Below are 20,320 nucleotides of genomic sequence, written 5' to 3' on the forward strand. Positions count from 1 at the left end.
GCTACCGAACTGGTAGCAAAGGTAAGTGGATTTCACCCCTGATTACATGTTGACAGAGATATATTGTTTTTTAAAAATAGAAAACTATAGAAGCTTTGATAAAGAGTAAGCTATGTATTTCAATAAACAGAATTTTTTTTAAAAAAAACCAAAAATATAGCTGTGTAATTTTGAAGTACTTTGTGAACTTTCTTTCGGAGCATCTGAGATCTATAATGACAAGCCAGCATTAGTGGCAAAAGCAAAGATGACTCATTCAGACACTATATTCAAATTTTAATGTAGGTCTTCCTGGAACTGAAGGTAAGTATGTGCATATTTTTATGAAATTTATATTCTAAAATGCACACTCTTTCATATATTATTTACTGCACATTAGGTCATACTTTTGTCTATAGTCTTCTAGGTTACAGGCTAAAGGCAGGGAGCAGAATCAGGAGTTCCACCGATATACAACAATGGGAATTTTTAAGTTACACAAAATTCTTCATAGGGTGGCAGGTAGAAGGAAAAACTGTACAGCACATATTTTAAATCCCTCCAGATTGGGCAACTAATCATTCTTAAAAATGGAAAGTGATTTCAAGAGAGCACAGTGTCTTACCCTCCATTCTCCATCCAAGACATCAAGTAGTGCTTCAAATGAATAATTATATGGATAGCTACAATCACACTTCTCCAAGTGCTGATCTTTATGTAGCCAAGATGACATATTAGTTTTGAAGATTTGCAAAACTAGATGCAATATTATGGAGGAAGAGAGAATGTACTACTTGCAACACTGAACAAATTCATTTCTTTCTACATCATTCTGTGGAGATTCCATTTGTCCTTTTGACCTATCTAGTTCATGGTGTGATACATAAGGTGACCAACCGTCCTCCTTTAGGGAGGACAGTCCTTCTTTTGTAAGTTCTGTCCTCCCTCGAAAAGTGTCCTCCTACATGTCCTCCTTTTTGATATTTGAAGGCAAATCTGTTGCGCGTTATGTGACGTATTTTATTAAACAGTTTTTAATGGTGTTTTTTTTTACTTCATCGCAAGTATATTGAACAGATATTGAATCTTGTGTTGAATTTTTATCTAAAGAAATGCTAGACATTAAACTAGACAATTGTCTCTTTGAAGAAATTAGAAGACTGAATGTATATTTAAATTCTGAAAAATTAATACAGTGGGAAAATCAACATGTTGAAATTGATAAAAGATGGGTGGATATTTTCAGCCATTTCAAAAATGAACATATTCCATGTGAACATTTATTTATACTTGTTCAATTTACGTTGTGCTGCCCTGGAACTAATGCAGCAGTTGAAAGAGTTTTTTTCAATTGCCAATGATTTTTTGACAAGTGAGAAATCGAGATTGAATGTTGATACTCTAGCTGCAGCACTTGCCGTAAAATTCAATATGAAGGATATTTCTTGTTCAGATATTTCCAGTATATTGTTAGAAGATGATACATTGACAAAAAATATTAATTCAATGGAAAAGTACTCATTTAAATAATAATTAACAGGCATGTAAGCATAATTACAATATAAAATGTTGCAAATGTTTTTATTATGCATATATCATATTTTAGTGTATTATTGTTGCAATGGATAAAATATTTCTTTTATTTACGATATATTTTTTCCAATTTATTTGTCCTCCTTTTCATTGTAAAAAAGTTGGTCACCTTAGCATTTTGGACAATAGAACGTGTTTTATCCTCCTTTTCATTGTAAAAAAGTTGGTCACCTTATGATACATGAAGTCAATTACAGGTTGCCTGTGGCTTAGGGCTGCATGCTCCATGTTCCTAGCAGCTGACATTATGTCAAAATAGCCAAAAGCAACATTTCCAATCTTTAGGTGGTATTAAGGCTGAGAATTGGAGAGACTTGCCCCTGGGAGGTTTCTGTTGTCAACCTTAACTCAGCACTCCCAAAAGAAAATCACAGTAAGGACAAGAATTGGCTGTGTCCCTTGTTAGAATCTCACCGCATAAGCTGCAGTGGCACAGTGGTTAGAATGCAGTACTGCAGGCTACTTCTGCTGACTGCCGGCTGCCTGCAATTTGGCAGTTCAAGTCTCACCAGGCTCAAGGTTGACTTAGCCTTCCATCCTTCCGAGGTCAGTAAAATGTGGGCCCAAATTGTTGGGGGCAATATGCTGACTCTGTAAATCGCTTAGAGTGGGCTGTAAAGAACTGTGAAGTGGTATATAAGCCTAATGTTATTGCTATTGCTATAAGCAGAGGGCCAACTGAATGTATGAGTATTTGTGTGTGTGTGTGTGTGTGTGTGTGTGTGTGTGTGTGTGTAAGATGTATGAGTATGCATATGTATATGTGAATAGAAATAGAAAGAACATTCATTATGACTTGTTTAACGACAGTTTTTTTTCTTATAATGTCATACTTTACTTCATTTTTGCCATACATGTTTTAAACACCGATGCCTAAAGATGTAAAGACAATTGGGTTTAGAGTAATGCTTGGTTTAATAAAAGATGTGCTCATTTCTTTGCTTTTCTTCTGGATCGTGTTAATCCAGCATTGCTTCTAAAAATTTCAGTGGAGATTTTTTGTGGAGATCAGTTCTCACAAAATACAGCATAAAATACAGCATCCAGTCACATTTTAAATGTTCAATCATGACCAGAATTAAGTGCTAGTGGTGACTTATTCTTCATATGTTTTCATACTTTCTGTATTGAGTTTAAAGAGGTGACCAACTCCTAAATGGCTTTCTGTATCTACCCTGGAATTTAGAGGGCCAGGGAAAATAATCCATTTGGCTAGCCTCATCTGACCTCTCTTTTTTTATTCTTTTCTACTCAACAGAGGGTTGGAAAGGTTAATTGGGTTAAGAGGCTCATGACTCTTGCCTGTCTCTCAGCAGGATAATTCTCTGGAAACAACAGAATGAAAACAAATTTGGTGTGGCAGCAGAAGCTAGCAAAAGAAACGTCAAGCTTTAAACTGGCCTAGATCCAATCTTGGGCTGTGAAGAAAAGCAATCCAGAAAAAAAATTCTCCTAATATATCCTGATGGGAAAATAGGTTGGGTAGAAGCTCAAATTCCCTCTGCCTTGCTCCATCCTGTTTTACGTGGCTTAGAGCAGGCATGTCCAACCTTGGCAACTAGACTTGGACTACAACTCCCAGTTGCCCAATCTCCACAGGTCTTAAAGTTGCACATCCCTGGCTTAGAGTGAAACTGGTGCAAGTTCCTGGTGTACACATATACACAAGCATGCAGATGCAACATGAGGGGAGAGCAGAAACATAGATACTCATAGAGGCACAAATTTGTACTCTACTTGAATAAGTTGATTAAACCCTAGATAAAGTTAGATACACATTAATGCAACATAAGCATTATTTACCTATTAACATTGTTAGCCTCCCAGAGTCTCACAAGGTGAGATTTATTTATTTATTTATTTATTTAAACTTATTAGTCGCTCCCTCTCCCCACAGGGACTCGGGGCGACGTACACAAGCAACAGTCTTGTTTTGTTTTTAGGGGTTTGAACTTATTTTAATTTGCTTTGTACAGTTCTTTTAATGGCATTTTAACCTCCTCCATGTCAACTGTCAACTGTACATACTTAATTTTATTGTATCTGATATATTTTGTATGAACTGTACACCGCCCCGAGTCCCTTTCGGGAGAGGGGGCGGTCTAGAAGCATTAAATTAAATTAAATTAAATTAAATTAAGTCAACACAGTGTCATACAGAGGAGGTAAAAAATAAATAAATAATTACAATACTGAAAAAGGTTAAAACCTCAATAACATTAATAGTTTAAAAACTAAAATTAACAATTAAAAATGACCTAGGGGTGGATAAGTTGTCGAGTTATGCCAGGCCGGCTAGCCGAAAGAGGTGGGTCTTCAGTTTACTGCGGAAGGAGCGGAGATCGGTTGTTGTTCTAATGTCTGGGGGGAGGTCGTTCCAAAGGGTAGGGCCCGCCACAGAGAAGGCCCTACTCCTGGGCACCGCCCTCTGACAATCTCTAGAGGACGGCACCCGGAGGAGACCCTCTCTGTGTGAGCGAATGGGCCGCAGGGATGTATGGGGCAGGACACGATCCCACAGGTAACTAGGCCCTATGCCATGGAGCGCTTTGAAGATGGTAACTAACACCTTGAAGCGCACCCGGTAGGCCACAGGAAGCCAGTGCAGCTCGCGCAGGAGCGGTGTTATATGGGAGAACCTCGATCTCCCCATAATTACCCGCGCGGCTGCATTCTGGACCAACTGCAGCCTCCGGGTGCACCTCAAGGGGAGCCCCATGTAGAGAGCATTACAGTAGTCCAGGCGAGACGTCACCAGCGCGTGAGTGACTGTGTGCAAGGCCTCCCGGTCCAAAAGGGGTCGCAATTGGGTAGCAAACAAATTTAATAAATAAATAACTGAAATATTTATTTACAGAAAAGAAACTATAGAGACCTCCCACAGCCATTTGGCTAAAGGAGTTGGAAGGAGTTCTGTATTCCACATCCTTCACATCCTTGTGATTGAACAATAGGTAGATACATGGAGGAAACTGGATTGCAAATTAATAACAATAGACTATACTTGATATGCATAACAAACAATCTCACGTTGCTTGAACCCCAAGAGAGATTTTTGAAGAAGTTAAAAAAAAGTATTTGCTTGGAAACTGGAAGAGTTATTCTTTTCCAAATGAGTTCTTTCCTGTCCATGGAATTAAAGCATAAAGAGTTAGTTTTGAAAAGAAATGACCTTTAAGAGATAAATCAATTAAAGCATCTTAGCAATAGCATCTAAATCAGGGATGTCCAACCTTGGCAACTTTAAGATTTGTGAACTTCAACTCCCAGAATTCTCCAGACAGCACGTCCCTTGCTATAAATGTAATAGTCATTGGAAATATAGCTCCAACTTTCAGTTTTTTTAAAAAAATGTTATGTTTTTATCAAATCAAATGCAACTCTGTGACAATTAAATGGAGACATCCATGTTGTTTTCTTGATTTGATTTCAAGAGGGGAACATTAATTACTTTCAGAATACATGCTGATCTACAGGTATGACCTACCCTGTGTTTCAGGACTATCACCATGCCTCCAGAGTTAGCCACGTAAGTTCTCTGCCTCATCCAAGATCTTACCATGGACGCTATGTGGATGAAAACCCAGTAGTTCACTTCTTCAGGAACATTGTAAGTTTTACTTTCTTCTATGTCATTTCTACTTTTATGTCTTGAGGAAACATGAACTGCCAGGCTCCATGTAGTTTTGGTAGGGAGGAGTTGCAAAGGGATTGTTCTAATACACAGCTCTCAATGGGTATGGAAATCTTTTATTTCCAAGAGATGTGGTGGCGCAGTGGTTAGAATGTGGTATTGCAGGCTAACTCTGCATTCCCACTGCCAGGAGTTCGATCCTGACCGACTCAAGGTTGACTCAATCTTCCATCCTTCTGAGGTCAGTAAAATGTGGACCCATGTTGTTGAGGGTAATATGCTCACTCTGTAAATGCTTAGAGAGTGCTGTGAAGCATGATGAAGCAATATATAAGTCTAAGTGCTATTGCTATTTATCCATAAACCCTGCTCTGTTCTATTCAATAGGAGGATACGTCCTACAAATTCAAAAGAATATAGGAAACCATCTACTACAGTGAAATAAATAACCATTTTGGGTAGAGATGTGTAAACACACATTTATGTGCACTCATGTGCCTATCTGTGGATTTAACCTATGTATACACGTGGGAGTTCTTTCAGATAATCAATGAGCCAGCAATCTTAGGCAAACTTTCTGGTACTTAATCATCATTTGTAGGATTAGATTATAAATTGCCCAGGCTTAAACAAAAGATTTCAACTATCTATTATATTTGTAATTTATTTTTCCTCTATATCAAATTGATTTGAAAATAATACCTAGGCTACCTCTACAGTTATGGGATCATCTCTTGGCTATTATTGCTAGATCTGAGGAGGGAATTCTGACCACTAAACTGGAATAATAAACTACGACTAAAACACAATCCCAGAGAAAAAGCTAAGAAACTACTCTTAAGTGCTGAGATCATCATTCACTGGTCACATTGCCTTGAATTTATGTAACATTTGTGTGTGTGTGTGAAAGAGAGAGAGAGAGACAGGGGGAGAGAGAGAGAGAGGGAGAGGGAGAGAGGGAGAGAATATATATATATATATATATATATATATATATATATATATATATATATATATATATATATATATATATATATATATATATATATATATATATATATATATATATATATATATATATATATATATATATATATATATATATATAAATGTTTTCGTAGATTTTCACGGGTGTAGGTATGCTGGTTTTGTTGTATTCGGGTCTTTTCCCGTGTAAGGTTGAGATTGTCTTTGCAACGTTTCGGCAGGATCACACCTGCCATCTTCAAGCTGCCCAGCAATATACATAGGACAAACAAACAGGAGAATAAATGCACGCATCACAGAACACAAAAATGCAGTAAGAAAAAAAGAAAAAACTTCTTCCCTTTTCCAGCACCTTAAAGCTACAGGACACGAAATCAACTTTGAAGGAGCCAGGTTAATCTCCAAAACAGAACACCTCCACAAGAGAATAATCATGGAAGCCATCGAAATAGAGAAACACCCCCACAGCATGAACAAACGTGATGATACCTCCCGCCTACCAAACATCTGGAAACCAGCCCTAGCCAACAAACGAACACCACCCACCACCCAAGCCGTTAAAATACAAAACAACAATGCACACACAACCTGCACCAATCAGCACCAATCTACCAATCATGATGCAACCACACAACCAATCATTCCACTTACTGAAACAAAGCCAGCACCCCATCCCCTCCCACCAAGACTTACAGAAAGACGGCAGCTCCAATCACATTTTAAGCCCACAGCTTGAAGATGGCAGGTGTGATCCTGCCGAAACGTTGCAAAGACAATCTCAACCTTACACGGGAAAAGACCCGAATACAACAAAACCAGCATATATATATATATTCCAAATATATCCCATATTTGGGCATACATACCTATTTCCCTGGCTCAGCTGATAAGGAGGAGAGCCTGTGGCTTAATGGCTAATATATCTGCCTAATATGTAATACAGCCCAGGTTCGAATCCCAGTAAGGATATGGCTAGCTATGAGAGCTAAATAGCTTGAAATAGATCTATACTAGTCTCCCTTTATTTATTTATCAGCACAAATACTATATATATAATCAGAAGTAGTCTATTAGACACTACACCCCACACACACCCCACATACCCTCCCCAACACACACACACACACACACACACACAGTGTTTAATAGACTATTTCTGTTTCTTTTAATTGTATAGAGATTTGTAAATCTCTAATATTCATCTGTACAAACCAGCCCTCCAGCCATACAGACAGAAGTGTGCCTGAACAGCTGCTGCTATTACTCAGAATAAATTCCCAACTCGAACTTCTGAAAAAGTGCAGACAGACATTCGAAAAAGTGCAGACAGACATTCAAACTCCTAAAGATGAACTAATCTGACCTTGTGCAATCCCATCTGATATCTTAGAGGTGAAGTAAATTTACAATGAATACAGGATGAGTGGTGAAAGCAATAGATGTCTTTTCTCTCTAGTAGCATGCTTCAAAGCTAAGTATGCCACATCATGATTCAAAAGCCCAGGTTTATTGGCTACTTCTGAGATGAAGAACATGAAGAACATGAATTACTACTTGGTAGCTAAGTCTTACATCCAATTTCTCACTTGGCATTATAAAGCTGGTTTTAATGACAAGATCTGTCTGAGAAGAATCACCTACTTAACAGAATTGGTTGCAGAATTCGCTTTGGGACTTCAAAAGTGTTCTGAAGAGAACAGCGCTGTGCCACGGATAACCTTTCTAATGTTTGATGTTCCTGTAATGAGTTTGAGCAGATTTTAGTGGTTTCCTAGAAAAATGCTAGGGCCATGCAATCCCATTCAAACAGCTTTGATTGAAAGTTTAAAAGCAAGGAACTACTAATTATGTATCAGTTAAAACACATCTAATAGTGATATTGATCACCAATCTTTATCAATCATGAAGCTTTAGTCTGTATTATAACTAGCCAATAGCACATACTGGTCGGGGTGGGTTCCAGCTGCTGCTACTGCCGGTTCACTCAGGGGCATATGTGCGCTTGATGCACGCTATGTGCACATGTGCAGCAGTAAAAAATGCTTCTGCGCATGCGCAGAAGCAAAAAACAAGATGGCGACACCTATGGTGCTGCCGAGAGAGCCGGTTTGGGGGCATGGCTGGCCGAGTTACAACTACTTGGCCAAACCAGTCCGAATCGGTAGAAACCCACCTCTCATACTGGTAGATACCGGTATATTTGTATGCATGTCTCTCCCTATACCCACCCAATAGACAATGAGATAACAACAAGCTTAAGAAATGTTTGCAGAGAGGCCTCCAAATTTTTAAAGATGGAAAACTCGCCGATAAACACTATGTAGACTGAGCATGTTAAATAGGAGGACAAAGTTATATTAAACAAGAAGTAGGACAAGCCAGCATTATTCCCTGCAGCTGTTTGTGGCGGGATTACTTATGGATAAAGAGCAAGCCACAATGATATGCTTAGCTGAACTGAGTGATGTCTTATCAACATGGCCTACCAGTGAATCCCTGCTATCTAGGAAGGCTTCTTAATTTGTAATGATAAGCCTCTTCCTGAATGCTGATACTATTTGCATACAACAGTGTTTCACAACCGTAGCAGGTTGAAGGTACATGAACTTTAACTCCCAGAATTCCGCAGCCAGCATGGCGGAGTGGGAAATTCTGGGAGTGGAAGTCCAAAATCTTCAATCTGCTAAAGTTGAGAAAGGGGCTTATAGTAACAACCAATTCAGATTTCAAGAACCTGTCCCATGAAGAAAAGAATTTAATTTAAAATTTAAACAAGTCCCAATACTTGCAGAAATATGAAAACTTTAGATGGGAAAAAATGGTGCAACATTCTGTCACCAGTTTCAGTCATATCTGAACATCTCAATGTATTAATTAGCTGATTATGTTGGGAAGAAAATGGAAAAGCAGGTGGGTACCAGGTATGGATGCAGAAAATTAGATACCCACTAGATAGCAGTAATGAGAAGGAAATGTTTGCCTTTGCTGCCATCTATTGGTCATTTGTAACTTTCAAACTGAGAAAGGAGATGCACAAGAAAATGCTAAAAAAAACCATGGAATTACACACACACAGAGAGAGAGAGAGAGAGAGAGAGAGAGAGAGAGAGAGAGAGAGAGAGAGAGAGAGAGAGAGAGAGAGAGAGAGAGAGAGATTCCAAATATACAGTATATATTTGCAAATTATTATTTTTTAAAATTGATTTTCAGGTGTCACCCAGAACAACTCCTCCTCTTCAGGCAAAAGTAAGTGCTTGCTGTGAATATTTAAGATTATATTAACCTACAAAACCTGTGATAAAGAAAAGAAAGAAAAGGTTTCCTTATTGAAAAAAAAAATACTTCAATAACCTTCCAGTCCAATGTAGTCTAAATGATGCATTTACAGCAGGTATTGGATTGCTTTAAAAAACTATTGCCTACACCTGACCACAGTCTGTGCTGCTGTAGCAATCCTACCTGATCCTTCATGCCCAACTTCATTATCAAGGCAGAACCACTGAAAACCACAAGATTCACATGGATTATAAAATGTCCTGGGGTCGTGATTGATGCCACACCCAAACCTGGGTTGGCCACAGCTAGATCTCAGTGATACATACCAAGCTGCCCCTTCCACTGATTATTAAATTATAAACAAGAGAGGCCTTAGTACAAGCTGACTTCCGTTAAGAAACAGCAGCTAGGGCCACCAAGGTCTGATGACCAAGCAAAGGAGTCCAGATAAATGGAAATTAAAACAGTCTTAAGCACTGAGGCTGTGCTGGCTCCCTCCGGAGGACGGGATGAAATGATTCTTTTCATTCTGTGGCTTGTTACAAGTAGTCCTTGATTATAACCATTTGTTTAGTGACCATTCCAAGTTACGCCACTGAAAAAGTGACGTATGACTGTTTTTCACACTCACGACCATTGCAGCCTAGTCATGGTAACGTGATCAAAATTCAGAAGCTTAGCAACTGGCATGTACTTATGACGGTTGCAGTGTCCCGAAGTCATGTGATTCCCTTTCGTGACTTTCCGACAACCGAAACCAATGGGGAAGCCAGATTCCCTTAACAACCATGTTGCTAAGTTAACAACTTAACAAGTATGGCAAGAAAGATCATAAACTGTGGCAAAATTCACTTAACAACTGCCTTGATTAATAATGGAAATTTTGGGCTTGGGATAATAAGCCAAGGCCCGGCTGTATTTCAATATCCAATTTAATCTTTACAAGCCCAGGATCTTTTTAGATTTTTATCCTGCCCTTTTTTCATGTACAACTCGAGGTTGCAAACATACCAATTATTTCTTCCTTCTCCTGTTTTCCCCACAACAGCCCCCACAGTTTACTCGCTCCATTTCCCCCCTCAAATTTCTCTACAGCTTCAGCTCCTGAATACAGAAAGCCAAACTACCTTCTTTCAAATTCTGACCTAATGAAATATCAGAGACCGAGACTGTGGGTGGATGAAAAGTATTCATTATGCAGAACATTGGACCATAGTTCATTGTCCTCAAAAAAACCACTTGAAATGCTTTATTGTGAACAATGCTGCAATAGACAGACAACCGGTAAAGGCTGGTGTTCTCTCTTTGGTAAAATGCATGTACACATTGGACAATGGGTTTTATGATGCACATCTGAAAGGTGTAATGTGGTAAACTCTTCTACAATCCCACATCACAACTGCAATCCAAACATCTTGGACTTCAGCTATTTTAATCCACACAACCGACTGTGATAATCCTTTTCTACCAGCTGTTGGCATGCTTGGTGTCTTTATAGTCCATGGTGGTTATCGTGTCACTTTGTTTGTTTCTTACATGTGCAGGGGAGAGGATTATCCTTCAGCAGATTTAGCTGGGTAGGTGATAAACATGCTTCCCTACGCAATTATTTTGTTTTCCCCATTCCCAAAGGGCATCTGTTTGCTGTCTTGCTTTTCTGTAGCTGATGCAGAATTCCAGCATATATTTGTTTATTCTATTTATTTATTCTTTGGCTTGTTTGCTTCGGCTCTTACTGATCCATTCCTGGTTCCAAAGCAGTTTCTTTATATCCATGGTTTTATTGCTTGCTTTTATCCTGAAATGAGTCAAGCTTAAATTAAGATTCCTTGGGCCTGAGCACAGAGCACCTTCACTGCATGGCAAATTGCATTCTTTTAAGGTCCCCTAAATGTTCTGTATGTCCGTGGGACGGAGGAGGGGCAGGGGAATGAAAGTGTGGGTTTCTACTATGAACGGTACAAAGCTCCAGTTCTTTATGGATTCAAGAACACAGTACTCTATTGGATTTGCCCTATATTTACAACATTGTCATATACTGAGAATTTACGCATTCTTCAATCATTTTTTTAAACTAGAAAAAAAAATGAAGATGTAAAATATATAACAGTATGAAACTGTAGGAAAAGCCGGATTGTGTTTATGAAAATGATGTAGAGCTGTGATCTCCAACCTTTCTGGTTGCATGGATTAGCAGTAATGGCAGCAGAGGCAGGGGATGGTTACACGCACACAACCTAATCCCACACATGCACAAATAAAATTTCATACGCTTGCCCATCAGTTGTACAGCCCAGGTCCCAATGGGCCATGGACCCATACAGGATTGGGGGTAGGGGACTCCTGATGTAGAGAACAAATAATACAATTTATTTATTTTTCTTCTTTGGGCAAATCTTTTTATGTACTTGGCTCCATGTCTTTACCCTGGAGCTAGAGAAGACCAGAATGCTAGCCAGACTTGAAAGGAGGTAGAGCTATCATTTGGACCCTTTTCATGGATTGGGGTATCTCTGGAAATTAAAAAGGTCACTTAAAGTAGTCACCCTGTTCATTACATGTCTGTGAAAACAGATTACCGTATTTTTCGGGGTATAAGACACAGCTTTCCCCCCCTAAAAGAACGTGGAAATGTTGGTGCGTCTTATACACCAAATACAGCCATTTTTGGCCTCCCAGAGCCCCACCCCCACATCCCATTTTTGTGAAAAACGGCCAAAACATGGGTCATATTTTGCAAAAATAGAGGCGTTTTTGCCTTCCCCCAGACCCCAGTGGCACTCTGCAGGGTTCAGCGGGGCTGAGGGAAGGCAACAATGCCCCCATTTTTGCAAAAAAAAATGGGCCTGTTTTTGCAAAAATGGAGACATTTTTGCCTTCCCCCAGCCCTGTTGAAGTCTGCAGAGTGCCACTGGGGACAGGGAGGACAAAAACGTTTTTTTCTTACTTACCTCTTCGAAATCTTGGTACGTGTTATACACCGGTGCGTCTTATAGTCCAAAAATATGGTAAATTCTTGCTGAGAGAAAGAGTAGTAAGCTTATAAAAATATACTGCTAGTGACAACCAGGCAGAGGAGCTTCAGAGTCAAAGGTTATTTCTCCCTCTTGCTCATAATCCACAATTTTTAATCTTCATCTTAAAGTGGCTTTTCTTGAGAGTGTTCACATTAAGGCGATGTGACAATGAATTTATCTAAATGTATACCTTCGGTATATATCTATATCTACAATCATCTTCCATCCATCATCTATCTATTCATATATCTAACTCCCAACTCACAAAGAGCAACTTTAGACAGCTGACGTAAGACTAGCCAAATTATAAACAGAATGATTAATAATAGAAAGCCACAACAATGCAACAATACAACACTACGCCACAATTGAGACCAATTTGCAAACATCCCAAAATGGTTCCTAGACAAGCTTAACCAATATCATTGGTTAATGCTCTAGGGAAAAACCCCAGGACTTTAAGACTTTATGAAAGCTTGTCAGAGTTAGACACTTGGAATTGTGGCCGGTGAGCGAGGGGGTTATATTGTCCCAACTCCAGACCTGATTGATCCCAAAACTCACAGCCCCTCAAGTTTGCTTGGGTTAAGCCAAAGCTGTTCTTCCCCATTTAGATCCCTCACATCTTTTCTCTAGGAAGTCATAGTAAATTGGGCCTCAGACAAGTCCAAAGGACTGCATAGCCAGAGTCCAGCTGAGAGCAGATTCAAACTACTTCACCCAACAGATACCTAGAACAGTCTCAATAAAATGAGGATCCAGATTGTTGGGAGCAAACTGCTCAGAAAGTGCTGTACAGCAGTATGGAGTGATATATAAGTTTATGTGCTATTGTGATCTCCATCAGGAAGCTCAGCTATAAAATGATATTGGAAGATAACTATATTGTTCCATTAATTTACACCCAAGTAGAATATTCTATACTTTGCCTTTGGGTAAAAATGCACACAAGGTACTCATGAAAACTATTGCAAATTTACGAGACTATAGCTGAAACACCTTGAATTTTGTAGAAGTGCTAGAAAAATATAAACAGAAGGGACTCTCATACACCAGTAATTTACAATAAGGTTGCATTTGAACACGATCACAGAGTGTTGGCAATGCCTATTATGAACTGACCCTTTTGCAAACTCTTAGAAGTGAATACCAACTGCTTTTTACATCCCTGGTGAAATGCCTTAATTATCTACACAGTAATCCTACTGATTTTTTTTTCATAATAACAGTTGGAAACCATAGAAAACTTGCCGGATGTGGTTGCTGCTTGGAAGGTTGAGCCAGGTCATTACTTTGATAGGAAACACTTAAAAAATAAAGACATAACTGTAATGTGTTGGCTGAGGCAATTTTCATAAGTTTGTCATTAAGGCTGCATATTACCAATGCTGGGAATGAGGTTTTCGTTTGAAGAACTAGTTACAAAGCAGATTACTATTTGGAAATTCTTTGAATTACTTGTTCTCTTCATACAATTACACAATTATGTTGAACAATTCTTTCGTTCATTTTTAATAATGCTTTTCAAAAGCGGATGTCAATGATCTGTAAGTATTTGCTCAAATGTCCCATTTTTTTTCTGTTTTTCTGGATAATATTCAATATAATATTTTCTAGGGATTTCACTCTTTAAAAATGGATGCATTTATTCTACCAGCATCTCCTTCTGATAGTCTGCTGTTAACTGCTCTCATTTGTTACTGTTTGGTAGAATGAATACAAAAATGAGTAACTGTAATATAAGTAATTATGGATCATTATCACCTCAGGCAATTTCCAAACAATGGGAATCTAGGCTAAGATAGGTTTTATGTATAGAATGTCAATTTTAATGGAATTGAATTCACCTTCCACTATCTCTGCCAGAAATGTTCCCCGAGTATCTTTTTTCTCAATAATTGTTCAAATATATTCTTTCATCACTAGTTATTTGCAAAAGAAATCCCATTCTGCTTGCTATCTATGACACAGAGCTATAAACTTTCACACAGAAGTCAGTGGCTTCCATAGGATAAATGACATTAGGCCTGCAGCCATATTCTTTGATACAATTCAGCCTTTGATCATTTAGTACTCAGTTTCCTGAAGGGTGGTTCTGAATTTTAATGGCGATCTACGGATATTTGTAATTTTGCTTTTCTCTTTTGCAGGGTGGCGAAACTCACAGACCTGGATATGGAAGTGGCAAATTCTATGAGCATAAATATGCTCACAAGGGGCACAAAGGATACCGCTATGATGGCCAAGGCACACTGTCTAAATTGTTTAGACTGGTAAAGATAATACTTCTAAAAATAGTAAAAGTAACCAACATTATGCAGGGATAAGAAAATGTTCCTTATCTATTGCTAATATATATTGCATTGATTCAAGCAGTCCAGGAAATAGTCTTAAGCGATTGTCTGAAAGATTGGAAAGGGAAAACAGTTTGGATGTTTGATTACAACATTTAAAAAATCTAAACTAAGGTAAATACTACTAGTAGTATCAGTCTAAATGTAAAGAATCACCCAAGCAGAGAGCAACATAAATAGTACATGTAACAAAATCCAGTGGAATCCCATCACATAGGGAAAAGTAATGTCAGATCCATGAATTACTACTGAAGTTTGCCCCAGAGGTGGTATTCAGCAGGTTCTGGCCAGTTCTGGAGAACTGGTAGCAGACATTTTGAGTAGTTCAGAGAACCGGTAAATACGACCTCTGACTGGCTTCGCCCCCATCTATTCTCTGCCTCCCGAGTCCCAGCTGATCTGGAGGAAATGGGAATTTTGCAGTAACCTTCCCCTGGAGTGGAGAGGGAATGGAGATTTTACAGTATCCTTCCCCTGCCACAGCCACCAAGCCACGCCCACAAAACGTAGTAAATTTTTTTGAATCCCACCACTGGTTTGCACCCAACTCGATGTTAATATGCATTGATATGCATCCTCTTCATATCGGTCCAATACCTGAACCATAACTCTATACCAGCTTCTTAGGCATGAATGCTGGATGGGTGACTATGGGCCTATCACTCTCTCTCAGCCAAATCTACTTCAAAAAGAATGAGTAAATAACGATTTGCTGTACTATACAAAATTAAACGTTCATAACAACAACTTTTTAGCAACTTTAAAATCTTTTTAAAATCAGCAATGCTTTTGGCGGCGTTATGCATTAGTACTTATACAAATTGGATATTTTGGAAACATCTGTCCAAATTGCAGGTTATGGATTTTTTGATTTTTTTCTGAGAGAAAAAAGGAACAGCTACTTGATATTAGAACTGGGTGAATTAGATCTTCAAAATGATGATGTTGGAGCATGAAGTTCCGCTAAAATAAATATTGTTCCCTTTAAAGTACATTTGGAAAAATATTCCATTCCCTTTTAAAAAGATTGTATTATTATTTTCTCATTTTCTTCAGTTTTAAATATTTCCCCTTTCCCCAGTTTTAACAGTTTCAAAGCAGCTGCACACATCTCCACACAAATATATAAATGTTACTAATTTTGTAAGCCAAGTTTTGCTGTTTTCCTTGAGAATCTCACAACTTCCACTGTTGACTGTTCTCTTTAGAGCTGGTAAAAGTTAGTTCAGAATAGCCTGGGCTTTTAGCCCTAGACAGTTTCATTTATGTTTGAAGTAGACAAGTATTTTCTCCTAATAATTTTTATCTATTATAGACAATTTTATTATTTTATTTTGCTCAGCCTTCTTATTACCAAAAAAAAGTTCCCTCCAACTTCTTCCTAAGCACCCGCAAAAATACAGGTTTATTTTCGACAGTAACTTAGCATGAAATGGTCCCTGTTATTATATTCCACCAGATATATATTTTAGGAGAGCAAACAAATTTAAGGAGAGCATCCATGACAAGTAATGGATTTAATAGGACTACAATAACATAGAAATCAATGATTCATGGAACATAATTAATAAGCCATTAAGTATAATTACAGTGCTCTGTCATTTATGAAACTAAGCAATAATGTTGTGGCTGAGTAATTTGAGATTAAAAATGAACAGTGAATTATTGAAATAAGGTAGTACGGTGCCTTCTGAATCAACAAGTAATTATGGAAGCATAAATTTTAGAAATCTAAGGAATGCACCCGGCAACAGGAGATAGGCAGAAGCATGTATTTTAAAATGGGGGGGGGAGGTTCCTTAATACCCAATCCTTTAAGTCAATCTGATAGCTGCTAAAATAAATCTTCTCTGTTTCTGTTTCCTGCCTTCCTTTTGCAGCTCTCCTAAGAAGGCTGCAAAACGAATAAGGGACAGGTGGCAATGTTTATCCTGAAAAGGTTTTTTTGCAAGACACTCAACTACAGGTAGTCCTTGACCTTACGGCCACAATTGAGCCCAAAATGTCTCTTGCTAAATGAGACATTTGTTAAGGGAGTTTTGCCCCATTTTACAACCTTTCTTGACTCATTTGTTAAGTGAGTCACTGCAGTTGTTGAGTTAGTAGCACAGTTGCTAAGTGAATCTGGCTTCCCCATTGTTTATCAGAAAGTCGCAAACCCTAACCTCGGACCTTGCAACCATTATAAATATAAGTCCGTTGCCAAGCATCTGAATTTTGATCACATGACCATGGGAATGCTACAAGGGTCCTAAGTATAAAAAATGGTCATACATCACTTTTTTCAATGTGGTTGCAACTTTCACTAAACGAACTGTTGTGAGTCAAGGACTACCGGTAGTAGAGAGGGTGAAAGTACTCAAAACATGAAGTAGAAACTGATTTCATGGAATATTCTGGGTTTATGAGAACCACTTTGATTTTTCCTATATTTTGAGGAAGTGAGGAAGTACAAAAGTTTTGCTTCTGCAATATCTAACTTGGGTTGGAAGCTAAATCACAAAATTATTTGGTGCTGGAAATATGTTAAAATATGAGATTTGCAGGTTTATTTCTCTTTCTCTTTTTGCGGCGAACAGGCAAAACGTACAACAGGATTACAAATACAGAGAATATGAGCTATTCTTGCAAAGTACATTACTATTGATTCACTGTTGTGAACATTTCTTAAAAACTTGAAATTCTAGGCAAACATGAGTTAATACTATTTCTCCTTTTTCAAAAGAAAAGTGTTTTTCTAGGTATGACAGAGAGTATCCATATGAACCTAATTGAAGATGCTACAAAATGCTTTGTTTACCTACTACCTTATTTCAGTAATCAGAATTGTCAAATTGTGAATCAAAATTTAATTGTTATTCTCTATCCATTCTTTATCCAATACATCATCCCTATTGTTCTATTAGAGGCAGCCAATACGCAGAACGGGAATGCAAAGAATTGCAAACATACAATGGCCGCTATCAAATGAGCTTGGAAAATGGAAGGCTAAGAACTCCATTACATGGGAGGGAAAGAGAGAAAGCGTGTGTTGAATTTGAAATCGAAGCCATGTAAACTCTGCTTCATCCTTCTCAGTGGCTGTCCACGATTTGTGACAGCTGCCGTTTCTGAAGTACAATAAAGATGCCCCCTTATTGAACTGAATCCTAATTCTATTGTGCCAGTCTTGAGGGAGGTTTAACCAGTTTTGAACCTTGCTTTGAGCGCTGGAGAGCTATTTTGAATGACAGGCCGAATGGAATAGGATATACAAAATATGTATATTGTAGTATATTTCAGTTGCATATGTTGATTTTAATACTGCTTTTTCTTCTTTCTTCTTTCCAAAGGGAGGCTCCGGTTCCCGACCTGGGTCCAGGTCTGGCTCCCCCGTTGCTAGGCGCTGAAACACTTAAGATGTCACTAAAAGGCTACATTCTCTGCTTCATAACATAGCTACTCCAAGGATTAATAACAAATTGCCGAATTCCTTAGATAAAAAAAAAACAATCTATTTGTTAATGTCAGTTGAGTTATGCATGCAGTAGGAATATGCAAAACTATATTGGCAAATGCTGACCAAGAGTTGAAAAATCAACAACAAAAGCTTCCCAAACTTGCAAGGTAGCTTTCGGTCAGCATTATTTAGGAAAAAATAACAAAATCCCCCATCTTATTCCTTCTTCTTCTTCAAGGTGCTCCCCAAGAAATATAAAGCTTTAATTTTTCAGGAACACGCAACATTAATTCCCTTTCCGATTTCTTTTTCACTAACCTTTAATCACATAAAATATAACCCTAAATTAATGCGGTCATTAACTAATCTTTTGAGATCTTTGCTGTAAACAAACAATAATAAAAAAAACACGTGCAGAATGTTGTAAGGGCTGTTTATCCAATGTTTTGATTTGGCTTTGATTTATTATTTTTATTTGCTCTTATTTTGTATCCCTTTTCTTTCACACCTTTTGTTTTTCTTTTCCTAACTGGATTAGGCAGTCATGGAAAGGTATATTACATTGGGAGTGCAAGGTATGTTGTGATGTGGGAGAAGGCAGCTGTGAATGTTTCAATGGGTCCAAGCAATGGTTATGGAGAAGGATTACACAACGTCTTAGCAACTTCTTGTGCATAACCAATTGCTTGTCACTGCCAACATATTGGGAAATAAGAGTGGTTGGGAGAGAGACATGAAGATATCAAACTTGAATTAGAGTAGTATAACAATGATAGCAATAAGGAATAATCCCAAAGAACAAAAAAAACCATAGACTTAGATATGTGAAGAGTGGGCTCGCTGCAAAGTAAACTTTTTTGCGGCGAATAGTTTTTTTTTTTAAAAAAGTCTAAAGTCTAAAGCCCTTTGGTGATGAAGTTCCAGATTGTAACTGCACACATAGTTAGTAGTTGTAGTTGTCTTGTTACTGCAGCAGAGTTAAACAAGCAGTGAACCAAAATAAGATAGACTGTGTCACTGCAGGTAATGGAAATTAGCACTAACAACTAGAGGTAAAAATATTAACAGGTCATATATGAAGATATATGCATGTGGGAATGGGTTTGCCCCTCTACATGAAGAAAAATGCTCTTCTGAATTGCACTATTTTAAATATATAAAACCTGTTTTGTTACTTGAGGCCTTCTTTTACTCTTACAAAGTTTTGTTTGAGCTTATATGTTATAGAATACATTTAGGCCCAAGCCAGCATCTACCTTAAGCTATGCTAAAAAAACAACAACATAATATTAGAATTTCTTGACACTTAATGCCAGAGATGCAGAGAGTTACTATGGCTGATAGTTCTCCTTAATCTACCATAGATTTTACATAACAGTCTTAATATGCAGCAATGAAAGATGAGAGAGTAGAAAAATACAGAAGCTAAACAAAACCAAATACCAAAAACCAATAAACAAACATGAGCATGCACCAACACACAAATACATACGCCCCTCTATTACATCTTCTTTCAAAATGTTACTGGCTATGTGTATTTTTCTATGTGTAGCCTCGTCCCGTTGTGTATCCACAACGTAATAGTGAGTTTCATTTAAGTGTATTGTTTTAAAGTGTATGAGTTCAACTCCTGAAAAAAAATAAAATACTCAACTTTTAATATGACATTTGGAGAAATTTTTTAAAGATATTTCATGCAAACTTACAAAGCAGCTAACTAAAGTATGTCAAGTTCACAACTAAGTCTGGATGCAGATTATATCCCTTTTAAAATACAGTACTTGGTGAATTAAGCAACAGGGGCACGTTTAAACACAGTTTTCTTCTCATCTGTCTTTGTCAGAGCAGATGTTTCATTTCGTTGAATGTATAAAGGAGGCACATTGTACATTGTACAGTTAGTTCTTGACTTACAACCACCACTGGGCCCAAAAATTTGCTGCTAAACAAAACAGTTGTTAAATCAGGTTTGTCCCATTTTATGACTTTTCTTGCCAGAGTTATTAAGTGAATCACTGCGGTTGTTGAGTTAGTATCGCAA

The 20,320-nt window shown here is 37.9% G+C and overlaps 1 protein-coding gene across 2 annotated transcripts in view; it reads left to right on the forward strand.

Annotated features, from left to right (window-relative positions):
• The window catches only part of MBP (myelin basic protein), a 151,570-nt gene extending 132,413 nt beyond the window's left edge, over nucleotides 1–19,157 (forward strand). For both annotated transcript variants that reach the window (XM_081951704.1, XM_081951703.1), the window contains exons 5-9: nucleotides 5,072–5,182; nucleotides 9,404–9,439; nucleotides 11,014–11,046; nucleotides 14,637–14,759; nucleotides 18,173–19,157. In XM_081951704.1, coding sequence (XP_081807830.1) covers nucleotides 5,072–5,182; nucleotides 9,404–9,439; nucleotides 11,014–11,046; nucleotides 14,637–14,759; nucleotides 18,173–18,229 — 360 coding nt within the window. In that variant the 3' untranslated portion in view covers nucleotides 18,230–19,157. The remainder of the gene's footprint in view (nucleotides 1–5,071; nucleotides 5,183–9,403; nucleotides 9,440–11,013; nucleotides 11,047–14,636; nucleotides 14,760–18,172) is intronic.
• The last annotated feature ends 1,163 nt before the right edge of the window (nucleotides 19,158–20,320 follow it).

Source organism: Natrix helvetica (genome assembly GCF_964273705.1).
Source record: "Natrix helvetica genome assembly, chromosome: 4".
NCBI lineage: Eukaryota > Metazoa > Chordata > Lepidosauria > Squamata > Natricidae > Natrix > Natrix helvetica.